The sequence below is a fragment of the Buteo buteo genome, chromosome 24 (assembly GCF_964188355.1).
Source record: "Buteo buteo chromosome 24, bButBut1.hap1.1, whole genome shotgun sequence".
NCBI classification, from domain to species: Eukaryota; Metazoa; Chordata; class Aves; order Accipitriformes; family Accipitridae; genus Buteo; species Buteo buteo.
This window is the reverse complement of record NC_134194.1, coordinates 17491999-17518161: the sequence shown is the minus strand read 5'-3', so window position 1 is coordinate 17518161 and position 26163 is coordinate 17491999. Positions and strand designations below refer to the sequence as shown.

Genomic DNA, 26163 nt, shown 5'->3' with positions numbered 1-26163 from the left:
TGTGGCAATACAACGTTCATATCCTTTGTAGATTAGAAATTAGTCCATAGCTTCATTTCCAAATGTCCAAAATTATGAAGCATGGGATTTAAAACTCTTTCAGGGCTCAGAATTTCACCTTCAGTCTCTTAGGATACATGAATAAAAGGAATTAATTTCAAGGTGGTTCAACAAGCTCAGTCAAACGGGTTAAACTAGTAATATTGAGTGAATGAACATGCTATTGTCATTAGACTGGAAGTGCTGAACAATACTCAGTAAGATACAGAACTCAATTTAGCAAAAAATCCTTTTAATTTATTTATTATTGTTTTGCCTCACTAGGGTAGCTTGAAAACTGTGTGGTGACATGGCAGTTGTGCCATGTGGACAGGACAGAAAGAATTACGAGTCACTGTTGGCAACTTAGGTGGAGCATTTTCCTTGTTTTATATTGTAAAAGCTGTTTTTCCTCCTACTTTATAATGATAGCCAGAGGGACTAGAGCTTGAACACATTTTGTTCATTGCAGATTTTCTGTAAAAAAAATTCCCAAACCCCAAAGATTTTATCATACCCAGAGCTAATCCTAGAAGGTCTGTGGATAGTATTCTATTACAGAAGGCAAATGAGTTCGTGCTGTACAGAGCTATGGAATGATTTTGGGTTTTGTTTGTTGTTAGTCATGTTAATTGCTGTAGGTCTTTCATAAAATATCTCTGAGCCTGAAAATCCTCTTTCCTGAGCTTCACCTGCTTTTTGAAATGAATGAGCACTGACTCTGTCATTGAGTCTGTAGCAACAAACTATGCACGCAGGAATCCGCCATTCAACTCTGGGCACTTTAGTGTGAAAAATCATGATAATTCACTCACAGGTAATACTGAAGAAGTGCAAGTACAGTCACCCAAATATTCACAGCAATTTTAAGTTGTAACTTTCATTCCAAATGAGGCCTAAATATTTGATCTTAAAAAAAAAAAAAAAAGTTAATTTTTCAGATAGTAAAGTGTAAACATAAGTTAAGACACACCACCCTTCCATCCCTGAAATCTTAAAATGAAAATAATAGGAGTCTTAGAAATTGAAATTGTTCTGTCAGCGTTTGCATATATAGCCTTTTCTCTCCAAACATTTGTGCCTCACTCTTCTTCCTGCCCCACAACAAATGCCCAGAAAAGCACACAGCTACAAGCGCCACACGCTGGTTTCTTTCAAACTCTCATTTGGTGCTGAGTCGTGTTCAGTGGGACACAGCACGATCTGTCAGACCAGTTGCGGTCCACATCCCCTGTTCTTCTGTATGTTGTCTGACACATCCAGTCATTGCAAGCATTTTACAAGTGGAATAGGGTTATTCATGCTTTCCTTTTTTCAATCCAATTCCTTTTATAAAGGATTCTGTTTCATAAAAAAATCAGTAATCTGCAATTTCTGATAGAGATGTCATGGATGAGTGTGCTTATAATACACACTACCTTTTGTCCTAGCAAACTTTTAAGAACTTTTCTGAACATGAATCATTATTTTTTGCTACAGCCAGGATTTAATTGTTCCTAGGGTTGTCTTCTGTATGCTGAACACTCAGTTATATAGTCAGTTTTACTTATTTGCAAAATGCTATTCTGGGCATATCTTAACTAGATAGAAGATTTTTATTTGCTTTCCAACCTGGAGAGTCAGGGCGCGAAAGTCATGACATAATTCTAAATATATGAGATGTCATTGCTTAATGAAAGCTTGAAAATGCCACACAAATGTGATTTCCTCCTCTATCTTGCTGGAAATTATGATCGGTTGAGGCAATCAGGATAAAATTTGAGCTCTGTAAATTGTGTTCCTAGAACTGATACCAAAATACCTAAATGCAATAATGAAAATGAGATTTCTATTTAAAATGTGCATAGCTGTTTTAGTACAGTAGAATTAAAATGATTGGGGGGGGGGTGTTGTGTTTTGTTTTGTTTTCTTTTTTTACCCAATGGTATATGTTAGCTCAAATCTATGTAAATTAATAAAATGAATTTACAATCGTTAGTTATTTCATCAATCTCCACGTACATAATACGTGTCATAAGAACAAAACTGAAGGGAGTAACTATTGGCGGTATATGAGTAAATGAAGTATCTACTAGTTAGGTGAAATTAGGTGAAAAACAAGGAGTTTGGCTTTTCTAAGAGTATCCTCAGTTTTCCACGTCGAACTTCTATCATGGGCAATCAAGTTATGCCAGAGGAAGAACAAAAGTCAGTTTGGCAATTGAGAAGCAGTGCACCCAGAGTATAGAGGTATCAGTGGACAAATGATAATTTCTATTTTTCTTTACTCCATTACTTACTAGACTGTCCTGTAGTTTATACCCGTCCCATTCTTCCTGCCTCCTGTCTTGCTGTAGGTCTTTAAGGGAAGGAGGAATGCTGCTGAAGAACCTGGCTGGTGTCATTAGAAAGGTTTCTGTTATATAAATCAGTTGGAGATAAGATTAACTACAGAAATGCCTTTTTCTGGAGAACTTTTAGAAAAATACTGCACCCCCCAATGGACCCTAGTGAAATAAGGTACATAATTACCATAAAGAATTGATGGAGGAAAGATGGGGTGCTTACATGATTGCTTGATAAGAAATGTCATTATTTGCTGATACATGTCGGTGAGAGATCTGGTGTCATTGCTCAAGATATGGAAATGAAATCTGAGGTAACCCCTGTTCTATAACATATTACAAAATGCGAGGTTGGAAGTACAGCATAGTGAAAGGAACACTATCCAGATGGCACTGTGCTGACAGGCTTTATATCAAAGACCAGCTGAGATAAAATAAGAGCGGGCAAGAGAGGGCCTCTGAAAATCACTGATGCCTGTTACAGATGTAATGTAAGTCTCTCTTTATGGGGAGAATATATTTGCATAAATTCATTGATCAATGATTTTGCTAATCCTGCAGTATTCCAGGCACGTCCCAGAAAATTGATGAACATTTCTATCAATCCTCAGTGTGGATGCCTAATTATATTACATATTTAGAAAAGATGGATTTTCCCCCTCCTGGAGCATATGTAGTAGTTGAATGCTGTGCTCGTTCTCCTTTCCTGCTCCCATTAGGTTGGAGGGGTTTTTTCCCTTTAAGAATAGCCTGGAGCTGTGCGGGCTGCAGAACTTATCAAGATAAGAGCAGTGCCAGGTTAGAATTATTAGTTTCATGAATCACTGACCAATATGCTTTTTGAGGAAGCCCAGTTTTATGGTTTGTGTAGTGTAAGCCCTTTTTTGGTGCTGCAGTCACTGCTCCGAGAGACTCCAAAGTCAAAACTCCAGGAGACATTCTGGCAAACCTTCTCTCCCATGATATTGTTTCATTTGCATGCTCTGCTCTGTTCATCTTGTGACCTGCCCTCCCTCCCCTTTGACTAATATAGTTTCCTCGTCAGTAATATAAAAGATGTAGAACAAGCATTTTGACTGTTGAAAGTCAAATGAATGTGAACAACTTAATCCAGAGGACACTCAACTGTGTATGTAATGCAGACGCGCAGCTCAACACCTTAACCAAAAGCTGAGCTGAAGGCTATGATGGGAATAAAAGATAAAGTTGAGGTGATGACAGAGTTCTTGAGGGAAAGTAACAAGTTCAAGGTAGATCAGTAGTCATTTTATGCCATAATTTGCAATTCATTGTTTAGGTGACTCCCCAAAGCATCTGGATGATGGTACCACGGTAGCTGGATGTACTGGTGGTGAATGCGGGAACTCCTGCTTGCTGTGGGGTCAATCGCCACAACAGCAAAATATGTTGATTTAAAAAATGTTTCAAAACACATAATGGTTACCTTCTTTTTTTTCTGTGTGCAATTAAAGGTATTGTTTATGACCTGTAGTGGTATAAATGATTTGTCTTTTTCAGAGGTAGCTTTTGTCCCTCCACTGTGCTGGTAGAACAACATAGACAAAGGCTCTGCGCTGTAGCCAGTCTTTATAAAAGAGAAGACTCAAAATCCTGGTTTCTCTGCAAAGAGAGAGTAAAATTATGATGGGAGCTCTGTATAGCAGAATTGTTGATCTACCACTTCAAGCACTGTGTCAGATATTTAACCTTAAACTGTAGCTGCTGGGATCAGGATACTATGCATTACTTGTTATTAGCATTATCCAATGATTTTAGCAGCGACAATAATATTGTATCTATAGTAAATTAGAAGTCAAAACAGTAATATGTAGACACTTAGCTTGTAACTGAAGTAGATAATTACATCTGCACCTGAAAAAAATGCATAGGTAGATGCTTCTGATCTAAAAATCAAATAGTGTCTTTTTTTCCTGCTGTTGACAAGGTTATGTATATAATGTAAGTATATATGATGAAAAAAGCATGTATGTTATGGTTAAATCAGGAAAAATAATTTTTAAAACTTTAAAAAAAAAGGCATATGATTGGTGTAAATTAGACTTTCTTTATGCAGCACATCCAGTTCTCTGTTTAAGAAAAAAGAAAATTTAAGGGCTGCATTAAGGGTGGAAGTATGAAACAATTTTAAAGTAATTTGAAGCCAAATAATCACAATTTCTATGTTAATTTAGTTATAAATGAAGCAATTTCATGTTAACTGGTTCAATACTTCTGAAGGGAAATTACATTTCTTAAGTTTCTGTTTGGGGTGAATAATCCAAATGCATTGTTTTAGTATGTACGAGTGATGGATGGCCACGCTTAGGACATCTGCAGAGCCTTAGAAACAAATTTTAAAACGCTGTAAGATCATCCAGAAACCTTTGTTGTGATATACCATGTTGCTCTTGAGTACTTTAGAGATACCCCAGAAAATAGCTTGGTCAGTTGAAAGAGCATCAAATGAGGTGGCTACATAAAACCATTGAGGGAAACAACGAACAGTAGTGCAATTAATTTTTAAAAATTGCATGCATCCCTCTTGTCTTCACGGTGCTAGGTGGCATGAGATGTCTGTGGCTTGAAAGTGCCAGACTATGGCTGAAATTGGGATTTATTTGAGGGTAAAATAGAAGACAACATTGTGGAAGACAAGGTGATGGCTGTGTTAAAGGGATGTAGGAGCATATACTGAACAACGTCTTTGTTCGCCAGATTGGTAATTTAGATTTGCTTTTGCATCTTTTGCCATTAGACTCTTAGATGGTATATTTCACCAAAAATGCTTTGTTGGGAGAAGGGAGGGTGGGAAAGCAGATCTTGTTCATGGCTTTCAGCTTTGGACTTGGCTACTGTGATCGATAAATTGCCGCAATGCAGCATCTCTGCGACGATGCTCAAAGGCCGCTGAGAAGCCCCCGTTGGTGCAAGAGGAGGTTGCGGGCTGGGCGGGCTCTGGGGAGGGGGGTAGTCCTCTCCGCAAGCACCCAAGCTTCTTACTGGCTCCTTGGGCAATTTCAATGATGTCTTAAAAGGGTTGGGTCCATTTTATCTGCAAGACACCCTGTCTTCCCGTCCACGGCTAGGGTGTTAGAGATCAGGTGAGGCACTTCAGCTAATACTTAGGCTGAAACAGTTAGGACAGACCATCCACAATGGCAGTTATATTTTATTTTATATGCATGCAGATATTACAGAGAAACAGCTGTGTATGGAGAACAATTGACTCCTTTTATTTAGCTACTTCTAGCGCTTGTAGAATATTCCTGAACAGATCATGAGTGCTTCGAATTTTTTCCTGTGTGTATTTTCTTTTGCACTTTTTCACTCTGTGGACTGAACGCAAATGAAACACTGTGAGTATTTGCTATTCAAATTGTTATGGTTTCGTAGCTGTATTGCATACGCATGCATGAATATAAGCAGGTATTGCTGCTTCTCATGGGCAGGTGGTGTTTGGGAGAAATTTAAAAATTGGAAAGATAGGTGTTTTTAAACATATTGACCTTTTTCTTGTGTAATGCACACAAGTGCTGTCTAATGTATTACTAAAAGAAAATCCTGATGGAAAGCAGATCCCTTTCCAGCTTCACCAAGAAACATGCAATTGCCCTTGTCTAGGAACTACGTGTTGTCTTTGTTCTTTCAAAACATTTGTTTCCTCTGTAAATGTAACTTTTCCTTAACAACTGTTCATACATGCAACTCTAAATTCACAGAATGTGTATATCACACATTCCCTATTTCATTCATGTGCATTTATATAAGCCTATATATTAGCCTTAATTTCTAGCATGTATGAATTGCAGGTAGGGGCATCACATACTGTAGAATATAAAATTATTCCACAAATATGGTCTGCGTCTCTTGCATTTTGAGGGTGCACTTTTGGCAGTAAAGGTGAAGCTCCCTCTTTAAAAGATTTGCTTCTTTTCCTTCCTCTGCTGTCAAAAATTGAGAATTGCCTTTGCGGTTCTGTGCCACACCATGCCCATTGTCGTGTTGCTGGAACTATGAAAGATCTCTTCCCGCTGCCTTCTCCCAGTGGCAATGCCAATGGCCTTGAGACCCGAGGGGCAGCTGAGACACCAGGCTCCTGAAATCAGGGGGGCTCCTCCTGCGAGAGGAATAAGGGGCATTATTTTGCCTGCAGGACCTGATAGGTCTGTCATTGGAGGGAAATGGAAACCAGGGGTTCTGGCAGCCCGCTCTCCATGGGTGCCAATTGCCTGCCTCCTAAAAGGCTTTTGTAGAACCTTTTGCACTGACACACAGACGGTCCAGCTAAACTGCGGCCACTGTCATTTCTATTCATTGTTATATTTATACTTCTCAAGCAGCTGCCTTCTGCATACATGGGGTTTGCCAGCTCATCCCTTCTTTGGTCCTAGTGGTCAGCATGGGACTTGCAGGAATCCGCAGTCCCGCAGGCAGTGCCGCATTGCGGCAGTTGATGAAGTGGCATCAGGCTGGCACAATGACCGTCCCAAAGAGACTGAATATTGTCACACAGCCCCTTACAATGGATGTAGAAGTCCATTTTTTGTCACTTTCTCTAGCTCTGAAAAGACAACTAATTTCTATCTGCCACTTGGAATAGCTTTTCTGTTCCTGGGTGTGTTACGCCAACAAGTACGAAAAGGATATGTTCATTATGGTAGGGAAGTCTATCAAAATAGAGGCTTTTACCATAAGGTTATAGCATTAAGGTTGCAGCGTACTCAGGATGGGGCAAATGAAAACACAGTTTCAAAGAATGAGACCGTTCCTTTCTGATCCAAATTTAATCAGTTTCTTTAGAATTTCTTTCGGTGGAGTCCTGTAAGAAAACCACGGCACTCAACTGACTAGATGCTGAAGCCTTTTACCTTGGAAATCTCCTTCATTAAATGCCTTCAGCCTGAACAAATGGCAAACGTTTCTTGCTCCTTTCAAGTTATAGAGTTGGACTGCAATACTTTGGATTATGTTTATAAGACTGCTTTAGCTTCAGAATGGACGAAACAGAAACAACCGTTCAGGCAGGAACCTGAGAAACTGTTTTATTTTGCTGAAGTACTGATGTGTCAAACTTACAATTCATATGATGTGACTCTGTCTTGTTGATTCTTTTTCATCCTTTCCATAAAGACAGTTCAGCAGGCTTTCAGACCTCTGTATGCAGCGAGAACTCAATCTAGTTTCCACTGATTTTGGCAGGAGTAACACAGAATCCATAAACTGAAGTAGCTGACATACATGCAGTTGGATAACACCAAGATCCATATTTAGTAAGAGATATCTCTGTCTAACCTTAAAAAAAAAAAGTATCTCTTTAACAATTAATTTATATTGAAGTACTATAATTCTATTAGTAATTTCATTATATTAATTCATTAAACAAGACATTTTCAAATGAATCTATAAACCAAAATTTAGGTGAGTTGAAATTGAATACAATTATATTTTCATTCACTATGGCTCTTGTGAAAATCTGCACCTAAATAAATAGATTGCAGGGACTAGATTCACTCTCTGCTGAAATCAGCAGCAGGACTTGCACTGATTTCAGTGGACATTGGTTTGGGTATTATGATAATTGGACTTTGTTCCCAGTGGTTCTAGGCAATAATATCAGCCCTGGAAATTAGATACCATAGAGAAACATCAAAACCACCCTGATGATGTAAAACATTTATTCAGTATTTGCAGAAATACTTTTCTTTTAATGAGTCCAAATACTTACAGAAAATCATGGATGTAATTGGGACTTAGAGCCACAGCAGTCATTCCCAATACAGTGAACTGAAAAATGTGTAGCCTTTGGGCAAAGACTTGAGAAAATTTCTTCATTCAAAAAAAAAGTGAAGGCAGTGTTTCTTGTGACATTTTTGGGTTTAGAAAAACAACTCATTGGAGAATCCTTAATTTAAAAATAAAGCAGTGGCAGAATAATTTCAGCTTACATTCTTTTGTCTTTGCACCAATGCTTTTATAACTAAAATTTCCATTCAGGCTGAATTGAATTTGTATTTTCTGCCTAGAATTAGAATGTCATGTAGGAGATTGAACAGCTGATTGAAATTTCTCTAAAAAGCTTTTTCAACTCTCACTGGGCATAGGCTTTAGAAAGAATTGGGGGTTGCAACTGGTACCTATATTTTGTACAGTTAATAGAGGTGATTTGATTGTGTGCAAAAATAGATATGGTTTTCGGTATATAGAAAGAGCAGTCTTCCTTAAGGGCAAGTGGTAAAATGTTTCATGTAAGACCAGGCGAATGATGTTCTTGACATAACATCTAACAAAAGTCCACAACCTAGATGAATTGTGTACCCTCATTCTCTGTATAACCTTTATTATATGATATTTTACCTTATCTTGGCTTATTCTGTTCTATTCTGTTCTTCTATTTTCTACTTTATCTTGGTTTAGCATGGTTTTTTTATTTGTGTGTTGTTGTAAGTAAGTAAATTCAGGCATAATGATACGTATGTGCACATACAACATAAATGCAGGGCTAAAGATAACACCAGAAAGGTTTGAGCATCAGTCACCAAGCATCAGTCACCAGGATCCTTAATTTTGCTCCTGCTTGTATACATAAAACAATACAATCTTTGATTGTACAGGTCTGTATGATATTTTTCAGCCTCTTTTACCCATTTGCACTGATTCCTAGTCCCAATCTCTTTACCCAGATAGCTTTCCCAACCATTTTCTTAGCTGCTGGTCCTGTCTTTCCCTCTCCTCGGCTCTTAGCCTCAGCTCCTGACCTCGCCAGTCTCAGAGACTCCAACAAAGGCACAGCCAGTCTCTAGGGAAAGTTAATGCAGCAATTACAGGACTTAAGGTAATATGTCCTAAAGTTATTGCTATAGTCAGATGTGGTCACCCTGGTTCTTGCTGGGTGACAACACAGGGATTTTAAACAAAGAATTTTTTATTGTAATAACCCAATTTCCCCAAAGCCTGAGTTTTTTGAAAATAATCTCACTCCTTCAAGGGGAGGAAAAAAATCTGCCGTAAACATCTGGCCTTTATAATAAGTTTAATAGTTAAAATCTGACAGTTATATGCAAATTAAAATCAGCCACAGAATGGGAAGAATCAAGCAATTGTAGCAGTAAACACTGCTGGCACTTTTGTGCATAATTCCATCTAAGCTTATTTATTTTATTTTTTCATACATTTCTAAAAAGAACATTTTCTTTTCTCTGTATCCTTGAGACTAGTCATATTTCTGATGTCAGCCTCCCAAGTTAACAATGCTAGAGCCTCTCATGTTGCTGTGATGAGAACATTTGTGAACACATCAGCAAAAGACTAATACAAGAACAGAAACCACAAACTGGCAACTAGTTATTTTTATTTAATTCAGTGGATTTTATGTGTCACCTGGAGACTACTTAGAAGATTATTTGCCTGGGCTAACATTGTGTTTAAAAATAGCACTCGTATAGTGCCAACTCATTTTAGAGTTGGGTACAAATATTGAGACAAAGACCCAGCTGTTATTGCTTTTGCTGCTAATTTGAGGTGTCAGATCAGAGCTCTACTGCTGTATGTCAGTGAATAAGGCCCCTTGTGAGATCATTATGTTTTCTAACAGTTGAGAGTAATGGATTAATCAGTGCAGCATCAGTTGCTTTCATTATATGCCCACATGGTAGTTGTGGGCTTTAACTTAAACAGTCTGTGGGGAGATCAAAGGATTGAGTACAAGAGGCACTCAGGACTCACCAAAACTCTGAAGAGATCCAGTTGAGTGTTGGACCTTGCCTAACGAGCAAATTTTGGATGCCTTGAAAGTCGAGGGTGAGGACTGTGCTCAGTGTTGAGGGATAGAGTGCCAAAGCCATTTTGCTTTTTCATCAGAGGCCATGAGAAACAGTAAATATTTAATTTAATGCAAATTCCTTCTGACCTGTGTGAAAAATAGCTCTTTACAGCAATTGAAAATAGAGCTCCTTTTACCCCACAATCTCAGTTAATTACAAACATTAATTATGGCAGTGTATAAAATTCAAGGCCTGGTTTTATTACTAAAAATAGATTTAGATTTACTTTTTGGAATTGGTAACATGCCCCTGCTGTTAGTTATATTAGGGGGTACGTAAGGGCTGGAAGGGGTCTGAAGTGGTCATCTATTGTCCCACCTTAGGGCAGGACCATCGAGTCCCATGCCATTCCTGCCAGGGATTCATTTAGTCTTTTATTACACGCTTCTGCTGCTGATGGCTGCACACTCTGTAACAGCTCTTTTCTTAATTTTTCTGTCCTTATTGTAAAAACCATTTCCCCTATATCGAATCAAAATTCCCCTTTCTGAAATTTAAACCTGTTACTGCTTTGCTTAACCCTTGTTGAATACAAGGAACAGAGAATTTCTTTTCCCTTTGCGATGGCTTTTTCTGTAGTTGGAGAGAGGTTTAAGAGTAAGTGATATGAATTTGCTCACACAGAGGTCTACAGTTCTGTTAGTGTTAAATTTTGCTGCTAATGCAGTCACCCAAATTCATGTTTCATCTCTAGTATTTCAGACAGACCCCAAGATCCTCTTCTTTATGGATATAAATACTGATGGAGATGTCTAATCTTGCATTGATTCAACTGTTTCAGTCCACATGTACACTGTGAAAAGATTCCTTCACATATTTTTATTTACTTGCTCCACTCCCTCTGCAAAGCTTTGGGGTCTTGGAGAAGTTGTATTTCTGTCACTGCCAGAGCTGGACTGTTGTGTTACTTTCTGAGCTCTACTGGCAACTTAGGGTGAGCCGCTCAGTCTTTTTTTGGATCAGTTCACCCACTTCTGAACAGAAATAACATTATCAAGAAAACTATTTACGTGAGAGGCCTAATTATGTTTGGAGATGCTTTGGTTAAGTCTTAATAAATTTTCTGGTCTCATTTACTGGATGTATAGTTGCACTGGGGATAGGAAGCCTGGAAACCATGGCAGTTGTGGGAGAAGCAGTAATCGGGGAGTATGACAGTAATTCACTCTTGGGAATGTTACAAGCCTGCAGATGCACCATTTGTAGCTATCCATTGCATGCACATAGATAATAATCTTGCATTAGGCCCAATTACATGGTGTTACGGACACACAACACACGGATTACATACACAGCCAACGAGCATACTGTGATAAAGCAGTGGTGTAATTGAAGGAGACAGAAGGAAATGTTAGACTTGTTAGTGCTACCAGTGCTGCAGTGCCTGATACGGCTCTTCCCCACCAGCCTTGCCCGTTTGCTTTTCTGCTCCGTTTCAAAGTCTCACTTTCAAAATACAGGTTTATCACAGAGTGAGGTAACAGCACCTTGTTCTTTCCAGAGTTCGTTGAGAGAGTTTTGAGCAGGAAAATGAAATTAACATCATTGTTTAACTTAGAGTGAAGCCCATAGACACATAGAAGTATGTGCTGCCAAATGAGGACTGTTGTTTGCAGGATTCCTGCTATCAAATCATGTATGTTAGAAGCCTCTAAAGAATCTTCAGTGCCCAATCGTAAAAGGCATTTAAAACTAGAAATATAATAAATGAGCTGGTGCCTTTTCAGATCTCTTTCTTCATTTACCTATCAGTAAATGGGTCTGAATATTTCTTTCTAACAGAGAATTTTGCAAATGCTGCAATGTCCCGTTATCAGCCAAATGTGACACAAAAGCAGCCTGGCATGTATCAAAAACCTGAATGGCCAGCACAGCAGACCTCTAGTAACTATGGTAGATGCTTATTAAGGCTTGGGGAAAAGTGTTAATCAAAAATTTAATCTACCATATAATTTCTCAATTTGATTAGCTGTTTGTGCTAATCAGCTGCAGAAATGGAATGTGAAAGGAAATCAGTCTCTGTAACCGTCGAAAACCAAAGGACATCTTCAGCATACGACATGTTCTCCCCTTCCCCTGTAATTTTAATCCATTCAGATTGTAAACAAGAAGCATCACTGTGTGTATTGTACTGATGCACAGCTAGTCATCTATGTACATTATGAAAATGCCTCGTACTTAGAAAAATGGACTTTTGCATAGTGGATTTTCCTTTTGCCAATGATAAAATAGGATACCATAACTTTTTTTAAGCTGGGATCTAGCAGGCGATATTGTTATCAAACAGCCTTGTGTATGTAACAAAACCCCCAACCCTCCTGTGTATTTTCCCACTTGAAGTGTGACTGGAAAACATTAAGACAATTACTATTTTACAATGTAGTTATTGAAGTACTAACTGAAGAAATTAAATAGTTAATATTTCAGATAATTTTGTTATGTTGTATAACTTTTTCTGACATCATTACCAGAATATCTTTTTGGCTCATGCCTAGTAGTTAACTGGAACAGAGCAGGTAGATATATTGTAATGAAAGTATTATTACCAGATAAATAAGTCACCAGGCATTCTAATATTCGTTATACTCTCTTAATTATATCATTAACTGAACACCAAGTAAGAGAAACAAAATCTCTGTGTACTCTGTAATTTGAGAGTGTTTGACTATTGATCTGACAGCCTGGGATTTCTACTCTCTGAATTAGTCCAAAGAACATGAAAGGATGCTTACCTGACTTTTTAAAGTAAAATACTTGTATTATTATTAGGGTTCAAAATCTAAATCCTTTCCTTTTTTTCCAAAGTATCTTACTTAAAAATTGTGTGATTTCTTCTAGCATTAGAGTATAATTTTTTCTGACTCTCATCTAGTCCTGAACACCTGTATTCCTATTCAAGAGGGTGGAGAAAGGATAAAGAATAATGCATAAATATTATTTAAAAAAACACACACATGACAGTCATTTTTACTGGTTAATGTTTTTAAAGTAATTACATTGAGTCTGGAATTAACAACTCTGTCAGGGAACTACAGTGGCGTACATGAATTTGGAGCAAGTCAGAAGAGAACAGAAATGCAACTGCATGTAGTTAAATTTGCACAAAAAGTTTGAGGAAGGAGATAGGTAGTTGTTTTCAAATCGTGACAGGATTGCAGAGTGAGCGTTCTTTCCTTTAAAATAATTCTGATTAGTAGGGACTATAAATCAGCTTTATTCTTCAGAAGGAAGAAAGCAGCTCCATGCGTGCCTCTAACCAGTTTGGGCAACTGGCAGAGGAGTGAGTTAGTAGAGCAGTTCCTCTGGGGTTGTAAATTGAAGTCAATGGGACTATGACAGTTCATACCGATGGAGGATGTACCACCTCGAAGACTGCTGATCCCACGTTATGCGTCTTCCAAGTAGTCCTTGGAGGATCCTTAGGACTGCTGCAGTCTGCTTCTGCTTAGCTTGCAAGATCTGACAAGGATCACGGCCCAAGGTGGGAAGTTTGCTGGCATAAATAATATTGTCTATAACCTCAGTTTCCTGATTCAGCATTTTGGATGTGAACAGTTTTACAGGGAGAGGACTTCTGAATGAGAGGACAGTGCTTTTTCAAGGGACAAGTGTATATTGGGTTCTAGAAGAGGTGGGAGGTATAAGGTTGGGGAGAACCCAGCAGGATACAAATTTCCCCATATGATGTTGGAAGAGTCAGAAGATTCTGGAAGTTTTCTGTTTATTACAGCTTCCTTGTGTTTGTGCATCTGTTTCTATGGATCTGAATCTTAGTTGGATCAAAATGAGACTGGGGCCTTGGAGCAGCTAGCAGATGACTGAAGCAGAATTTATTTTTTCCCTTCATGTGTTAAAAATGCCACTGTATTGTGTGCTTACCCCTGTCAAGACACATACTTTCAAAAATCATCACTGGGAAGGCTTCATGTGCATGACAGAAAGCTTTGCGGAATGCCTTTAGAGCATACCTCTACCTGAAAACGTCCCCATTCGAAAGCCAAATAGTTCCTACAGCGGTGGGAGCTGTGTACTTTGCACAACCAGAGCAGCAGGGTTAAATTCCTGCAGCTACAACTGGGCTGTAATGCAGACAGTTCACTGTCAATTAGTGGCCTTTGCAGTGTTTGGCCTTCTTTCTTCTGAAATAATTGCTGTTATCATAGATGTTTTATTGCCTTCATTATGGTTAACATTTAAATATCAATGAAATAGTATGCTACTAAGTCATCTGCACAATAGCTATCTGCTAGAGTTATCCCTGAAATTTGTGTTTAAGGAGTATATTAATTCAGCACTGAGGATTCTTAGAAGGATGGTTATATATTTGTTGATGAATTATGGGAAACCTTTGCTTATTAGGGGCAAAACCTGAGCCACTCTCATCTGATACTTTGTGAGTAGAAATACTGCGTGATTGGAATAATGCTTTGTCTTAAACAGAAATATTTTAAGAAATTAAACAATATTTTTGAATCATCAAATCAGAAGTAAAGGCTGACCTTTCTGCATCCAGATGAAGAATTGTACTGGGAGACAGGGATGTGTTCTCTACCCTCAGTTAGCACAGAAGGAAGCTCACTGTCACGTCCTGTTCTGCCTGAATCCAATCCATGTCCTTTTGAAATCAATAGAAAGTCTCCCTTGAATTCCTATGGTTTCCATTGACTTCTATAGTGCCATGTGTGACCTATTCAGACATCAGCTATGTATGTGATTAAATTTTTGTGAGTTGACTTTACATGTGGCTTTTATTTATCAGTGTATACCTAAAATCTTCCAACCAAGCACATAGCTCATTTTTATGTAACAGGCAACTGAGGTAAAGGGTGAATTATATTTTCAAGTTTATGAAAAATAATGGTGGTGCAAGTAGAAATTCCATTTGTGAGCCCTGTTTGAACTTCCCAACATGCATGTGCAAATGCAAATAGCAAATAAATATAGATATTGAGAAGTGGCTGTGTTGATGTATATATGTATGCACTCTTCTAAGAGGTTTTCTTCACTTTCTGAAATTGTTATACATACTTGTTTTGGCTAACTGTCCGCAAAAGACTTTCGTTTGTATCACTGGCTAAATAAGGTAATCAAGCAGTAGCAATTACATGACAGAGAAGTTCATTTTGCACCATATAAACTGCCACAGTGGGACATTCATGTTGTCATCATGACGTTAGCAGGAATTCAAAGGTAGAGCTTTTCAGCCCTGCAGATGTACACTGATACTCGTGTTCACTTCCACTGCTGAAGCCAGAGTAAGGCAGTGCATGTGCAGACTGTGATGCACAGCTGATGAAATGACATGGCTGATAGCTGTAAGAGCTTACTTTCAGGTTTACTTCTGAAGTTGACAGTATTTCCTTCTTCATCTTATCCAGTAAATTTATAATAGACTGTGTTTGAGTACTGAGAAATTGCATACACAAACCGATAATTTTGTATACCCATTGATCCCATACTTAGCTATGTGTTTCTTGTTCAATTTTTAGCAGCATCAAATTTTCCAGAGGATCTGGAATGAATACTATATATTTTAATATAAGCCATGATGCACTAAGGCTTACAGCTCTTATCAGCCTGGTGTGTGAACGTGTGTGACTTGACTGACACAGATCTCTGGCAACAGATCTCGCATGCAGTTTCCAGATTTCCAAAACTTTGCTTTTACTGACATGACTCACTTTGCTCGCAGATTTGGAAAGGAAGGGTAATTTTGCTCTGTTGGTGCAGTTTGCTGCCATGGGTATGTCAGCCCCAAGCTGGCTCCAGATCATTAGTGTATCCATCTGGTGCAGCACTATGCTGAAATACCAGCTACGATCCTACTAACAAAGTGGTCATGTTCTGTCCTGTCTGTTCTGCAGTGCAGCAGTAACACAAACACGCTGCTGCCAGTGTCAGAGCCTGGTCACGCACCTCTCTTGAGAGTGCCTGCCTGTAGCTGTGTTACCCTGCAACCTTCTGGCTTTGCCAGTATGCCTGTGCATCTTCCTGTGTACCAGAAACACAGTCTTAATAGGGTATAATCTAATTTAGCTTTAATCTGCTGATGTTGTAGATGATGGTTATGCCAAAGGATTTCTAGCCAGAATTGTAAAAATGTTTTTAAATTGGCAGGTGACCAAGAGGGCTAGTTAACTTCTGTAAAACTCTTCAACAGCTTTTAATTAAATGTCCTATGTAAATACATAACATTGGAACAACTAAATAGTTCAGGGAAGGGTAGTGTGCCTTTAGGTTGCTTCCGCAGGTATTTTCTTCAACACATAAACAAATGTACAAAAGCACTATCTTCTACCAAAGTGACCCTGTGGAGTGCTGTGCCCTTGTATAAAGCAGAGGTCGCTTCATGCTGTACTGCTGTGGACACCACACGTTTCAAATAGGCAGCTGCTACCGGCAGCAGGATTGGCCACAGTGGGACATGGAGTCATCACCGGTCCCATCAAATCTTGTGACAAACTGGGCTACTGTATTTGCAGATTTGGTACACTTGGAGCATGGCACTTATGCCCTGTTGGAGTGCTTTCCATTTCCTGTGCCATCTTGATAATCTTTATAGCTTCTAATTTGCTAGAGAGTCATTGATATAATTAGGAGCTACATAAATGGGAGCAGCACACTCAGCTGATGATAATCGAGTTGGTTCATTTTTTGTAAGAAGCACTAAGGGGGTCCCTACCAGCAGCTGAGATCATTTTCTCTTTAAGCTCTGCTTTGATAGAGCAGCAGAAATCCTTACATGCCTGGGTCATGACATGTTTTATTACAGTCTGTTCCACTACCCATATATTTTTTCATAAGGAAACCAAAGAAAGGGTACCCGTCCATCTGTATGTTTTCAAAAGGGCAATTTGAGCTGTCTGTCCATGTAAGCTGGCTGTGTTAACAAGCCCGTGAGAGTCAACAGCTCTCTTTTGGTGTGAGAGTGAGCGCTTTAAGAGCAAAGCTTTCCTATTGCAGTATGCGAGCTTGATGTTCCTCCACTCAAGTTGCACCAGGTTTTCAAGCAAGTGGCAGCTTAACCAAAAAGTTGGGGTCCATTCCAGTAGTTGATAAAAACTCATCTCCTGTACTCCTTGGTACTCAGACATGGTAAATAGTAACCTTCATCCATTCTTGTGCAGCTGTTGGTTGCTCTGCCCTAACAGTATCTTTCACGATATGTGACAAATTGTCTGAGGTATCGGTCAGCATGTCTTACTGTTCGCAGCCTGGCAGATTTGTTAAGAAGAGTTTTAGCAGCCTGTTTCTGTAAATAGTGTGTTGGTAAAGAACTGTAAATAACTGATCAATCTGTTATTCTCTTTTGTCTCTTTTTTTTTCTCCTAACAGGACTCTCAACAATAACAACATCACCCGCATTCCTGTTACCAGTTTCAATCACATGCCAAAGATCAGGACTCTGTGAGTAACGTATTCGAATATAATAATAATAATAATAATAATAATAATAATAATAATAATAGTGATGATGATGATGGTGTCAGCCATCTCTTTGGATATTTGTCGCCTTGTGGTAGTCTTATTTCAGTCTCTTCCCAAGGTGAACAATTCACCCTGCTCTCCTGAGGAAGACAGTCACTGAACAAGGCTGACCCTGCGAGGGCCGTGGCGGGCAGGGACCCCCCTCCACGGGGGCAGCCTCGGGCCCATCTGTGGGGATGGGGACAGCTGAGGACCCCCCGGGACATGGTGGGGACCAGCTCCAGCGGGGCCCACGGCCAGGCAGGGTCGTCTGGGGCAGGGCTGGAGACCCGCACTGCTCGGCACAGCTGGGGCAGGGCCTGAGAGCCCCTGGCTGGGCCGTGCCGGGCTCCTGGGCGCTGGCAGGGCTGGGGGAGCCCGGGGAGCCCCCGGGGAGGCCGAGTAGGGTTGTGACGGCGGCTGGTGCTCTCGGGGCCCTGGATTTACCCCGCGTTAGGGAAGAGCCAGGATTTTGCATTTCCCAGAAGTGAAACTAGCATTTTTTTCCCCATGGGAAAATCCGTAATGTGAAAAGTGTTCCAAGCTGGAGCATCATCAAAATTATGAAAACTGCTCAGATGGATCAAGTTATTTAACTTTGTTAATGTCCTGTGTTTAAATCCTATTTCTTCTTTTCAAATTCAGAATACTAATTTCTGAAACAAGAAATTTTTTAAAGAACTTGAAAAAAGCGTCTTTTCCAGATACTTTCTGAAACAAAATGTCACTGATTCTGATGCATATTTTATAAAAGCTTCTCTTACATCAAATCCTGTTTTCTGTAGCTGGGCACCATTCCACTGGAAAAGCTCTGATCAGCTTTAGTAGACCAAAATACAAAGACCGTGAAATTAGACTGTGTGCATTTGTATAATTTAGCCATAGCCTACCAAAAACATTTTCTTTAAATAAATTATTCCTTTAAATTCCTTCAGGATATACACACAACTTAAGGAAAAGTCATGTTTAAACAAAGTCTCTCTGTTTTTCCTCCAAAATCTCAAACTCAACCAAAACGTATTTAGTTCTAAAAGCAAAGAAAGGGAAATAGTAGCTAGCCTGAAAATTGTCTATGGCACTGAAAAGATAAAATGCTTCAAGGACGCTCCATATTTATGTGTAAAATCCTACTAAATAAGTTAACAAAACTGAAGAAAAATGGCTCTCACTCATGTGAATCTATATAAGATAACCTCTGATTTAAATTTTCATTCTTCATTAAATGGTGACATTCATAGATCTTAATGGAAGTAATTAAATGGAAATTAGATGTTTGTCTATTAGAAGAGAGTGGATAAAGAAGATAAAGGTATAGGGTTAAGGTTTCTGGAGTTTTGCCTTTTCTCATTCAGTCACAGTGGTCCAGAAAATTTGCTTGGCTTCTTCAGATTAGTCAGTCTCGTCTGTTACCAGAGCTCAATGCCTTCTGTCATTTTCCTTTTAGTTTAATTTTGGAGATGGCTTTGTATATAGCTCCCTGGAGACTTACACTGACTAATCCCCCTCTGCTGTAATTAAGGAGAAAAAAAAAAAAAAAAAAAGAAAAAAAAAAGGGAAGGAAGTCATAAATAGGATTTATAAAGGGAAGCTTTTATATTGAATTCTGAGAGCCACATTTTATAGAACATGAATGCTGACCCACTCTAAAAGGATTTGCTGGAAATTTAATTTAGGGTTTATGGCTAAAAGGGCACCTTTGCAAACTTGCATTCGTATTCATTCACCTCATGTTCTGTAAAAGGTAGTTTCATCAATATCAGGTGGCATGTTTCAGTCTCCAAAGACTGCCAAATAACACACAGTACCCTTCTTAGCTGTTGAATATAGGAATTGAAAAATCCTACATAGACAGGTGGAAATACAGTAAAATAGTTTAGCTTTCTATGTTTCCTTCCATCTGTTTCAGCAGAGGCAGAAAATTCATCAAAACAGTAATTAATATAAGATAAATACAGGAATCAAATAGCATTTCATAATTTCTTCTGCTGCTCCTTCATATTAAAAATTCTTCCTCTATCCCCAAGTCATCCTAGCACTTTTCACAATTAATACTTTATTAATTATAATTATTAACAAAACAAGTTTGCATAGCTACATATTACTCAATATTTTCTGAATATCTTCTATTCAGAATTTAGGCTAATACTGTTTTGATTTAACCAAGTTTTGTGTAAACGGATAGTAATACCCTAACAACTAACATACACCTGAGCACATGTAAAACTGATCAGTTTTTGTTCACCTATGTAAAATATTTCTGTAAAGATATTATTTGGGGGGAAATGTTAATATTCTCTCTAGTTTCCTGAGCTTTATTTCACTTGATAACCTGTTCCTCCTGTGTTAATATACAACCTCAATGAACAGTTTGCCTAGAAGGAGAAAGCTATCTGAAGCATAATGGCTGAATAAGATCTGCTACTTACTTAATCTCTTGGTTGTTGATGCAAATTCAGTCCAAATGGAGAGTGAATGATGTTCATTACAGTTTGGTGACTCTACTGTTTTCTTAAAAAATGATCATCAGTTTGTACACCTTCTCAAATATCTTCACACTTAGACGTGCTTTTTTTCAGAAGCTCTTGCAGGGAGTCCCTGGTCTGGATATTACTTAAGTAGGGACAAGCCCTATTTTCCATCCAGCTGAGGCCTAGTGTGGTGTGGATAGTGTTTTTCCTATGTGTCTCTTTTTACACACTAGTAAGATCCATTACCAGGACATTTGGGGCTGCTTGTGCTGCAGCTGCATCTGCTGTGATAGTTTTGTGCATAAATAGCTTTATCTTCATGAGTCTCAAAACAATCTGCTCATTTAAGAACAGAGAAGGAAAAATAAAAGGGATATTCAACTTGAACATGACCTCTCAGGGGAATAAAGAAAGAAAGAAAAAAGAGAGAGAAAATTGCTAGTAAGATTTGGAGCACTTGGAGAATTCTTTTAAAAAATCAGCTCTTCTGTGCTAACCTTTTTTATTTAACTGTCTTTTCCATTGCTAAGTTTCATTGATCTGTTAGCCTTGATTGGAAGTGACAGGAATTAGTTTTTATTGATCTGCTTTCCTTTGCTTGAAACAGCTTTATTTATGTTAGAACATGTCCCCCATACCTATTTGCTTAATGGTAAGTGTCCTGTTGTCTCTGCAGGTGTGAGTGACTACTGAGATAGGTAATTGCATAATTTCTTTTAATTTTTTTATTTAAGGGTAAACTGAAAATGTACCAAATCACTTCAGTGCTTTTCATGTTTACAGGGAATTGGTGTATTATGCTTCTGAAGTACTGTGAAAAGTCTTTTTGTGGCTGTATTCATTAATATAATTATCAAAAATATATTCTAACAGGCTGCTTTGTTAAACTTGATAGGCTCTCTAAATGGTGTCCTCTCAAAAGCAAACTGTAGAATATCTACACAAAAAACTTTAATGAGTTAGGGCTCTGCTGAGGCAGGTGAGCTGGCAAAGACGTGACAGTTTGCACTACTAAAATGGGAAAACCCAGAAACCAGCTATACAAATTTAGTAAGGAAAAAAAACACAACTCACAGAACTGGAAAGCTACCGCTTTTTGTGAAATTGCGGTTTTATTACTTCTGCCTACCTGCATCCATACAGGGGATGCAGGGCAGGGCATGGGATGAGCTCTGCTTCAGTTCCTGAAGGAAGATGATTCTAAGCATCATTGTTGACTGCTGTGGTGGTGGGAAGGGATAAGACTTGGAGGATTTAAACGCAATGCTTACTCTCTAAGTTAGAACAAAGTCTTACTTAGGATAATTTCTGGCTAGATGATATTTGTTCCATTTTCTTTGCAAATATATTTTTTTGTTCTTTCAATCAACAAAAAGTGTTCCAGGCAGATTAATGGTTCATAATAAGAAAACATTTTACTAGAAATCTAACTTACTGCAGTGTCAATTAAATGGCTTCATAATCCCTATACACAAGGTCTTCTAGCCATCCTTCTAAAACAATTGCATTTTACAGTGCTCCCAGGAGACTAGCATCTTCCATCTCCACAGCATAAACTCTCAGTTCCAGATTTGTAGTCTTTCACTGTGACTGCCCACCCCAGACATACAAATCTGGGGACTGTCAGCCTGGGCGCCACTGCTGACCTGCACTGCCACTGTGCAATATGAAGATCTCACAGACAGTTAATTTCTTTGGTGGATGGACAGGGCTAAATCCTGTGCACACCAATTGTGTGGGTTTTTTTAAATGTAATGCCTGTAATATTAGTGAATAATGCTTTGTCTAACCATTTCTGACAGGACTTTCAATCTGTTTTATCATTTCAGCTTTGGTATAACACTGCAAATGTATGACTCATTACAAGGAATGAAATAATTAATGTCCTGGGCTTTTGTTTTGACCTAAAGTTTGGTAGCTATTAAAGTTACCAGATTTGCTCCCTGAACGCATTGTCATTTTGCAGACTTCCCCCCACAATGTGACAATGCTTCTGCAAGTCTCTAGTGCCAGGCATGAAGCAGGCTGAGAAGGGAGCTGTGTGGCTAGATCTTCCATGACAAAGAATGGCCCCTGCATTGCTGTGTGGCATGACCCTGTCGTGGTCACCGCCTTCATCATTACTTGAAAATTCCTGTCTAGAACCTGCACACTTGCATTAAATTGCCACAGTAAAGAGCATTGATGAATTTGTTCAGGCAATACAGGAACATACAAGGTATCAATAGCCTCTGGTGTGTGGGTTTTCTCTCTCTCTCTCTCTTACTCTCTGTCCCTCCTTCCTCCCCACAAAGGAGAGAGAAGAGGGAAGAATCACCTATCATCCTGTTTTTCAGCCTGGTCCTCATGTTTATACAAGCCACCCTTTGAATTCACTCAAAGATATCACATTCACACAGTTATTTCTGATACGAAATCACAGGCAACGTGATTACTTGGAGGAATCTTAAATTCTTCATGTTCTTTTCTCTAGAATGGCCAGCTCATGATTACCTGTAGGCAGGTAATTATTTAACTTCATTCTTCCAAGACATTATAAATAATAGCACTAATTTATATGCAGGCACATATATTATATGGTAATGTAGACGACCAAGACCTGACTCAGCTGTAACAGATAACCTGCAGTGATCCTGCTTACACTGTAGCGAAGAGCCAGACTTGTACTTGATTGCTCTGGTTTGTGTCTTCTGTTTAAAAAACTACTAACAACTTTAGGGTTGTTCTGTCTTTTGTAGGCGGCTTCACTCCAACTTCCTGCACTGCGACTGCCACCTGGCTTGGCTGTCTGACTGGCTGCGGCAGAGGCGCACTATCGGGCAGTTCACCTTCTGTTTGGCACCTGTAAACCTGCGCGGTTTTCTTGTGGCGGAGGTTCAGAAGAAGGACTTTGTCTGCTCTGGTAATGATGCCAATTACTCATTTGTCTAACAGCTGATGGTTTTATATTGATATTCACATAAAAACAGTGAGTGGAAAATTACTATGTTGTGTTTGAATGCCATTCTGTAGCAGTCCTGTTTGTTTCTGTCATTACTAAACTGTATGGGAGTAGATCAAACTATTAATTTTTTCAGCTTTATAAGAATTATTGGATTCCAGTTAACATTTCAGTTCTCAAATTATTTTTTCTACTTTAGCATTGCCAATGATATCAACATAAGAAATCAATTAAGTGTGGATAATTTGGTATTTCTCAAGGGAAGAGCTCTACAGCTGACTGGAATACAAAAGAAAGGAAATAGAAAATGCTAATCTAAGTCTGTTGATAAATGATTGGACTATAGAACACGAGGAGCAGATTTTTATCCCAGGGACTGAAACAGGATTCGTAAGGAGCCAATGCACTTTGCTGTTCTACAAGTTTCCACACTGATAAATGAGGCTGATGATACATGGCCAACTCACAAACCATGAGTATATATGTTGGGCCTATTCATCAAGTCTCTGGAACTACACTTGGGTCTTTTGTGATAGAAACACATTTTCTTAAAAGAAGAAGAAAAAGAAAGAAAGAAAAGAGAGAGAAAAAAATAGAAAAAAATGAAAAAGAAATGTCTGAATTTGGCTGACAGGAAGAGATCTGGCAGAGGAGATGCATGGCAGTGTGTATGTGTGGAAAAAAAAAGAAAGATACAAGACACAAGTTTGGAAAGAGCTTTGCAAGCCAAATGGTAACACAGGGAGCTTGTTCTGAAGCCAATGTGAGTCCTAATCTTGATAGACTGAGTCTTGTATTGTGTTCTTTATCTCTCTCAGCTTGTGAGCCCTAAAGCTTTATTCTCTTTCTTTGTACATGGGTTGACTGATGGAGATACAGTACAAGTGCTTATGCTAGAAATGTTTTTAGGAATGCCTTTTTTCTATAGTTTCTTCTACATGTGACAAAGAAAGAGAGAAATGGTTGTACTTAGAGAAGAAGCATTTGATCCCCTTAGCTGTATCATGGATGGTAAATTAATGCCCAGCCCTGAAGGTATGCAGGAAGTGTTGTGGACACATAGAAAATGAAGTTGTGCACCAGTGACTTTTGTCACATGATTTTCAAGAGTGCTGAGAAGCTTCTACACAGTTGTGGAGATTTGATGATGCCCAGAATATCTGATAAATTACGTCAAAAGTTTAACTAAAAGAAAAGTTTAGAAATCTAACAGTCTTGGGAGAGGAAGGATAAAAGAAATGAATAAATGAATTAAACTATTAGCAGAATCAAATTTTACCAAAGAGGTAACGACAGCATTTTTTTCTTTTTATGAAATGAAGTTTCAGATGGGGTGTGAGTTCAGCTATTTGGATTTATGATATAGTGAAGTGAAGGAAGAAGAGTTGTTTAAATCAGGAGAAGAGATAATAATTGCTGAATGAGAAATGTGACGTGGACAGAACTCATCTAAACGGAATTTTCTGTGCAGACTATGACTTCCAAAAGAGAAAAAGGTTTTTAACGGTTGCCTGTGGGACCAAGAACATATAAGAGAACTCTCAAGATTGGCCTGCTTTTTTTTTTTAGACATAAGTTAATAAAAATTAAAGGAAAGAAGCTTCCAGTGAGAGAGTCCATCAACTGTATCCCCTAATCCTCATTTGGGAAATGAAATATACTGAAAAAGAAATGCATTTGAAGTGCTCATTTTAGTGGAGGATTTAGCAAAGAACTCAACTTAGTACGTGCTATTTCGACAAAAACCTACATGGACAGCTAGTTTAAAGAGGATATAAATCTTCCCTGCTCCTTATTACAGTTCTTATTCCTGATTTTACAGCATAATTTGTTAGTGTTTGACTATGAAGTCAAACTAGGACAGCAGGTGAATAGTGAACTGAACTGGTCCCTCTGCAATGGAATTTTATACAATTTAAGCTTATATGAATCACTGTAACTAGCCTCAAGCTGGCAGTGAAAGCCACCTTTGCATCATAGTTATGAAGAGCTGAAATACAATGTAGTGAACTACCCTGTTTAAGTATAGGCTCAGCATTTCAAGCACTTGTGTTTTTATGGCAGTGGGGATATCATCACAGCAAAAGAAAACTCAGCTTTTCCTCCACTGTAAAATGGGCTTCAGCAGAGCATTCTAGTTCAAAGCTTGTGCTGTTGCATGCTTCAAAGCAGAAAGAGTAGAATCAAATAATTTGGGGAAAGAAGAAAAGCATCCTTGAAAAACTTCTGGTTATTCTTTGAACCCTATGCAAAATTATTTTTTTAAAATAATTTTATGACAAATGTTCCTTTGGAAACAAGTTTTGCCTGCTACATACCAAGGAATAGCATACGTTGGAAAAGAAAAAGTGAAACACTGATAGAGATGTGCCATAACTGAAACCCAAATTGCTTGATTCCTTCTGGACACTCTGCTACCGGTCCTGTACCGTGATGTTTATAAGCATCAGGTGCAAAGTCTCTCAAGATAATGTTGCTGAAGTCAGAGTTATGTGCAGATTATATCTGTGTAAACTGAGTCATACCTGTGTAAACTGAGAGTCAGACTTTCAAAAAATGTTGTTCAGCTTCTGCACATAAATTATAAAAATGCTAATTCAAATGGCACTTGTAGACAAATTGTGAGCAGTGGAAAAGCTATTCCAGGTTTCACTTGTTCATGCCCATGAGTATTTGGCTCAGAACTGTAGGTAAATGTGTAGGATCAAATAGTGTGCAGTTGCCTGGAGATAGGTTTGCAAATATGTCTCATTGGATTTGTGTTACTGAGGAGGCAGAGGAAAGGTCATTAACAGAAATGAGCAGGGTTGGGACTAGATGGCCCCTCACAATCGGGGGAGAGTGCTGAGTACTGCTGGCAGTCCTGTCACCCGCCAGGGCCTTCTGGCTGGCTGCTTCAGCAAACTGTCCCCTTCTCATAGCAGAGTCTCTCCTCCAGAGCCACCCCTGACAGAGCAGCCTTCCTGGGCCTTTGCCTTAAAGCCATCTGTTCCCAAAGAAATCTCCAAACAGACTCTTCCTCCTGCACAGCCGCTTATTGAGCTCTGGGATGTGTTTGGTGAGGCAGTCTCCTACAAAACAGTATGTTGTAGAAGGGGAAATTG

At 38.8% G+C, this 26163-nt stretch overlaps 1 protein-coding gene across 2 annotated transcripts in view; it reads left to right on the top strand.

The window, feature by feature from the left end:
* The window catches only part of SLIT3 (slit guidance ligand 3), a 537089-nt gene that overhangs the window by 306178 nt on the left and 204748 nt on the right, over positions 1 to 26163 (top strand). For both annotated transcript variants that reach the window (XM_075056287.1, XM_075056286.1), the window contains exons 8-9: positions 17519 to 17590; positions 22857 to 23020. In XM_075056287.1, the coding sequence (XP_074912388.1) occupies positions 17519 to 17590; positions 22857 to 23020 (236 nt within the window). The remainder of the gene's footprint in view (positions 1 to 17518; positions 17591 to 22856; positions 23021 to 26163) is intronic.